The sequence below is a fragment of the Poromitra crassiceps genome (genome assembly GCF_964638095.1).
Source record: "Poromitra crassiceps genome assembly, chromosome: 13".
Lineage (NCBI taxonomy): Eukaryota > Metazoa > Chordata > Actinopteri > Beryciformes > Melamphaidae > Poromitra > Poromitra crassiceps.
The window spans coordinates 15,684,547-15,690,722 of record NC_139644.1 but is presented as its reverse complement, the minus strand read 5'-3'; the positions used below and the strand labels follow the sequence as shown (position 1 = coordinate 15,690,722).

At 42.6% G+C, this 6,176-nt stretch overlaps 1 protein-coding gene across 2 annotated transcripts; it reads left to right on the top strand.

Moving 5' to 3' along the window:
- The first annotated feature begins 1,558 nt into the window (after positions 1–1,558).
- Positions 1,559–5,955, top strand: pycr1a (pyrroline-5-carboxylate reductase 1a). Of its 2 annotated transcripts, XR_014553263.1 has the most exons (9): positions 1,559–1,686; positions 2,295–2,366; positions 2,486–2,556; positions 2,740–2,919; positions 3,355–3,576; positions 4,179–4,271; positions 4,581–4,744; positions 5,210–5,431; positions 5,743–5,955. XR_014553263.1 is itself a non-coding variant. In XM_083648976.1 (8 exons), exons 2-8 carry the CDS (start codon positions 2,300–2,302, stop codon positions 5,379–5,381), a joined length of 969 nt encoding a protein of 322 aa, XP_083505102.1. In that variant the 5' UTR covers positions 1,559–1,686; positions 2,295–2,299; the 3' UTR covers positions 5,382–5,955. The 2 variants fall into 2 exon arrangements, 1 of the variants encoding a protein (XP_083505102.1); XM_083648976.1 differs by having other exon boundaries at positions 5,210–5,955.
- The last annotated feature ends 221 nt before the right edge of the window (positions 5,956–6,176 follow it).

Below are 6,176 nucleotides of genomic sequence, written 5' to 3'. Positions count from 1 at the left end.
TATCTCTCTGGGAAGAGAGTGTTTTCTCACCAAGAAACTACATTCTTTCACACAGACAGAACGAGCGTCAATTAAATCCATGAAATATATCTTAATGGCATGCGTGGTTAATTTTAATGAATGATTTCTACCACAATTTAATTTGATATATGATCATATTTAATAAGACATGGTGCCATAGTGTGACGTAGAAATAGGGTAAACTAGCCCAGTGGGGTCCAGGGACGCCCAGGGGTCCTTGAGGGGGTTCCAGGGGGTCCCCAGCAAAAAGGGGAATCATTTATTTTCAGGACTCCAATCATACAGTAACACAATGACAGAATGTATGAGTATTTTGGTCATACACTTTCTATAACAAAACATCTAAAATTGTGACAACAACCCTCCCACTCTCCTGGCCCTGTCTTGCAGGAGCCCGGTGTTGGGGTTGTTAGCCTGATTGGGTGCACCTGGCCCCGTCTCTCCCCAATCTCACCTTTTTGTTGGTTTGTTTAATGTAAGTTTGTGTTTAGTCATTTCCCTTAGTTTAAGTTAATGCATTGTTTTAACTTTTATAACCCGCCCCAGGAAGTAAATGGGGGGGAGTCATGGAGTCATACACCAAAGCAAAAGTTAAAACAATAATTAAGTCACTAAAACTAAGGGAAAATAACTAACAACACAAGCTAATTGATATTAAACGAATTTTTTTTTAACAGAACAAAAGGTCTATCGGTGAGAAGGGAGAGAGACTGAATGGTCTGAACTGAAGGTTTGCCCAGCGAGTGCACCGGGCCCTACTTCTCGGGCCCTAACCCAGGCTCCTGCAAGACAGGGCCCAGAGAGTGGGAGGGTCGTCACAAAAGCTACAATCTGGGACAAAATCTTATCAAATGGGGGTCCGTAGTCTATAATTTGTGTCAGTTTAAGGGTCAATGACATGAAAAAGTTTGAAAACCACTTAGCCTAACCAGCTTACATTTTATCTAAGCACAGACAGACACGCACGCGCGCAACACACACACACACACACACACACACACACACACAGAATGCATCGCCGAATTTTACAACTTCAGGTGTCATATCAAGAAGACTGTGAATGCTAACAGCAGCTGTTAGTTAAAATATGACAGACTAAAAAATCTGATAAATTTGGAGGCGTTGCATTCAGAATGTGGACGGGGGAAAACAATAACAAACAAACAAACAAACATTACTTACTCCACGTTGTTAGCTAGTTAACACAGTCAGCTAGCTACATCAAATATGCTTCCCGTTCCTGCAGAGTCTTTGGCAGCACAGTCTGGATAAGAGTAGACTAGTCACTAGACTAGACTCATGACTACAAGAATGCAAAATTTGACCCTGCTGTCCGAGCTTTTCACCAGTAGATGGCGGTATCGGGACATCAGCCTAACCTACATTCGTTCCCACACGCCCACAAAACCTGATGCAACAAGCTTCTCACTCACTCAGCTTCACAGAGCCCGCCCACGACGTTTGGGTTGCTGCCACAGTGATTGGTCGGACGTTTTAAGTGACGCCAACCCATTGGCTTTGACACTTGTCCATCTGAGTTCTCGGCCAAGTACAAAACAGTACAGAAGAAGCTCGCGGCGATACTACGAGGCCACGTTGACAGAGTGTGACTGAGTTGACATTTTGTGTCCAGTGGTGGCTGTGTTGGGGCTCTTCGAGATATCCGTAAGTCTCTATTTCATAGCGCAGCTGTTTGTTGTTGCTGTTGTTGTTGTTTACAATGTGCATGCCTAGTGCCACCACTACTACATAACAACCTGTGGAAGGGTTGCTTGCTCCGCCCAATCAGGAAGTGAGAATTTGTTTAGCTACAGTACTTGGCAACTGACACTGATATTCAATCAATATAACCAGTGCTGTCGCCTAGCCAGATACTGGTGAGCCACTATTGAAATGGGGGTATCCTCTAAGCCTAATTTACTCCACATTAGGGCCACAGACCCCCATTTGATGAGATTTTGTCTCTTGGACCCAAATCTGAGAATATGTTTACTGACAGATTTGATTGTGCCATGACTGTCTGTATTGTAGTCAGAGAGATAACAGAGAAACTATGATCAAAGCAGTCTTACATTCTCTAACTGTGTCTAACTATGTCAATTTGCTGGGGAGCCCCCCTGAACCCCTTCGAGGACCCCTGTCCCCCGGACCCCACGTTCAGAACCTGACTACTTTAACTGTTGTTGCTGAAATGGAAATAGCCCCAGCCATGCCAAACTTATGATTATAAGTTAATAATAATTATATACTTATGATATTATTCACATTTGCAGGGAGAATGAGTGTGGGTTTCATAGGAGCGGGTCAGCTGGCCCACGCTCTGGTGAGAGGGTTCTCTGCTGCAGGTTCGTTTGGCTCACACCTACACCATACATTTCCATTATATATGCCTTGTGCTCACTCCATTGATTGCAATTAGTCCCTAAATTGATTTCTCAACTCTTAATTTTTCCCCCGTCTCAAGGTGTGATTGCCACCCACAGAATCACTGCCAGCTCCCCAGACACAGACCTGCCCACAGTACAGGGACTGCGGGTGGGTAGACGATTGGGGATGTAGCCTATCTGTGACAATTTAATGATTCTTACTAATTATTTCTACTGAATTGTTTAATTCTGTATTGTTTGTTTTGGTTTACTTTACTTTGTTTACATGTAGTTGAGAAGGCTTGAAATACAAAATATACTAAAGTATCTCAAACAATGTCATTTTATGCAGAAATTGGGCGTGAATCTCACCACCAGCAACAAAGAGACGGTGAACAGAAGTGACGTTATCTTCCTGGCTGTGAAGCCCCACATCATTCCTTTTGTTCTGGACGAGATCGGACCCGACATCGAAGATCGTCACCTTATTGTGTCGTGTGCGGCGGGCGTCACCATCAGCTCCATAGAGAAGGCAAGTCACAGGAGCCCTCTGTCTGTCCAGCGTGCTGACTCACCATCAGGGCTGGATGGTGGATGGTGCTGTGTGATATGGTGACAATCCTCTGAAGTATATAGGAACACATTGATGTAAAGTTGTAACATGTGGATGTTGCCATTATTTCTGTGGTCTGACTGAGCTCAGCCGCCCCCACAGGCAGAACAGTCACAAGCTGTAACATGCTGTTCCTGCTTAAAACTACTCGGGCTACATAGCATATGTTGTTTAATCTAAAAAACAAGCTATTGTTTTAGATCTCAGATAAGAACAAAGCATTAATGCTATTCTGGAACGTATTAAGTGTATAAACCTGGTTCCATTCCAGCTTTAGTTGTGCATTAAAGATAAAAGTAAATGTTTTTCTATAATATCAAGACAGTCGCTGAAATAGTGCCAATCTTCCTGCAGAAGCTGGAGCTGTATCGCCCTGCCCCGAAGGTAATGCGCTGCATGACCAACACGCCGGTGGTGGTGCGGGAGGGGGCCACGGTGTATGCCACGGGCACCCACGCCCAGGTGGAGGACGGGAAGCTCCTGGAGCAGCTGATGTCCAGCGTGGGCTACTGCACCGAGGTGGAGGAGGACCTGATCGATGCCGTCACTGGCCTGAGTGGCAGTGGCCCTGCTTACGTGAGTCACTTATAACAATGATAATAATAATATTATTATTAATAATAATAATATTAACCTAATAATAATAATAACCTTTATTTGTATAGCACCTTTGGGCAGAAATATGTTGGGAAAAATCTAATTGACACAATAGAGACAGAAAGTGTTTCTTGTCATCATTTCTTTTTTAAATTAAAAACTTAAAAATTGTTTAACCTGATTTAGTAAGAAAACAAAAAATATATGTCAGTGTGCAGGTTTTACTGAGTTTGAGTATGATGAAAGGTGTTCACCAGTATGTTCTTGATCCATGGACCATAAATTACCAGAAGCACTCAAATACCTTGTTTGGAAATCTTTTTTGGATGCTCCTCTCAGCAATTAATTGCAGTCTCTGTGATTTTAAAGTTCATATTGCAATTTGTATTTTCTTAGTTCATTGTTTAGCTGTATTCAGTTAGGTGATGTCCAATGTGTTTTTCAAGTCTGCCTTACCTGCCCTGCATTGTCCTGGCAGTCTGCTGCGTGTTTCCATTTATTCTATAATCCTAACAACTCTTTGTCATCTGATTGGTCATTTGTTTGTTTGTGTGTTCATAATACTATGTGTGGTTTGGTAGGCATTCACAGCTGTAGATGCTCTTGCTGATGGTGGAGTGAAGATGGGCTTGCCCAGGAGACTGGCTGTGCGGCTCGGAGCCCAAGCCCTACTGGTAAGAGCATTGTCTTTTAAGATTCAAGATTCACTTTAATAGCTACAGTAAGTAATCAGATTACAAATGAGGAATTTGACTTGGTATGCAGCGCAGTAGTCACATCAATAGTAGAAGATGGAGCAATACAGAAAATCAATCTCAAATTATAAAGTGCAAAGTAAAATGTCCTTTAAAGTGACATATAATGGGGGTGGGGGAGGTAGGATAGTGTCAGTGGGATAATAAGATGCATATATGTGTTTACTAAATCTGACATAATCCACATGTTGCTGGACTCACATGGATCTCCGTTTGCATTCTGCTAAGGGAGCAGCTCGAATGCTGCTAGACTCAGAGCAGCACCCCGGTCAACTCAAGGACAATGTGTGTTCACCAGGGGGCGCCACCATCCATGCCCTGCATGTCATGGAGAGCGGTGGCTTCCGCAGCCTCCTGATCAATGCTGTCGAGGCCTCCTGTATCAGGACTAGGTAGGTTGATAAGAGCGTGGTCAGACCAGTCAGTGATCGCAGTAGCGGAATATTTTCTCTAATTGACAGATTATTTTTAAACAATGACAGAAAAACCTGAAGGACGTCTGTCATTTTAACACAAGTATTAACAGATTATGACAAAATAAAAATGACAGACAACAACGCAACGCAATCACTGGGTGAGACAAACAAATTCAACTATCACATGACTGTGTTTTTTTAATGTCATAATGATATACTGGATAATGAAGTTGATTCTATTACTTATATGTCCAGAGGGAATTATACTATTTATATCTACATGCATTATGCATATCTACAGTATAATTCAGGCCGTATATGGACCTACATGCAAGTAATTTTACATTTGGAATTGTGTTCACTGGTGACAGGCAATCTATTGAAAAATACATTATCCTTGTGTAAAGGAATGTCTCTGTATCCCTCTCCTTCTTCAAAAAGGGAACTTCAGTTTTTGGCTGACCAAGAGCAGATCTCCCCGGCTGCCATAAAGAAGACCACTCTGGACAAAGTGCTGCAGCAGCCAGGAGTGAGGACGGCAGGTGTGACAGGCAAATCTGGTGGTGGGATCAGTCTCTTCAACAAAAGCAACCCAAGGACCAAGAAGACCTGAGCAGTTTCTCACAGGTGGAGAAACGGCACGTCTACTGTGAGACTTGTCACGTCAGTGAAGATGCGTTTTGTTAACCACTATATCTGTGAGCCAACCTAGTGGTTCGTTAATGGGCAGAATTCCACTGGATTTAGTGTCAAGAATTTCTATGACTAATATTTTTCTACTGTCATGAAATGCATTTCATTTATCAAGGTGATTAGTTTACATTTTAAACTAGATGCCTTGTCCATGCAAGTTTTCATAACCGTTTGATTTCTGGTCCATCTCCTGCTCAGTTGCTGGACTTTGATATAGAAACTTAAGATAATCTTTACGTATAATATCTCAGAATAATGTGACTTTCTGCGTCTTTTCTCAGGCCGTCATGCAGCCATGATGTCTGATGACTCCTGGAATTATTTCACTGGATACAATTGATGATTAGATTTCCTTTTAAGTTCACTGTGCAATACAACCCAGTTGTCTGCAGTGAAGAGACAGTATAAGCTTAGACGCAGTCCCAGAATTCTGTTGCACAAATATTTCAGCACTTAAAATGTTGTAATCAAAATCTGAATTGTATATTTTATAAAAGGGGCAAGTGGGTAATCTCTGTCTGTTCTCTTTGTTTCTATTTTTGTCCGACTGATTATGTTATAGTGATGTCATAAGAGCGAGATCATCTTATGACATCACTGATGATGTCATAGGCATCAGTGCAGCGAAGTTGTGCTGTGCATGCAATAGAGCAGGCGAGGCCGCGTGTGCGAGCTGCAGGGCGGGCGAGGCCACGCAGCGGCAGAGCTAGCGGTA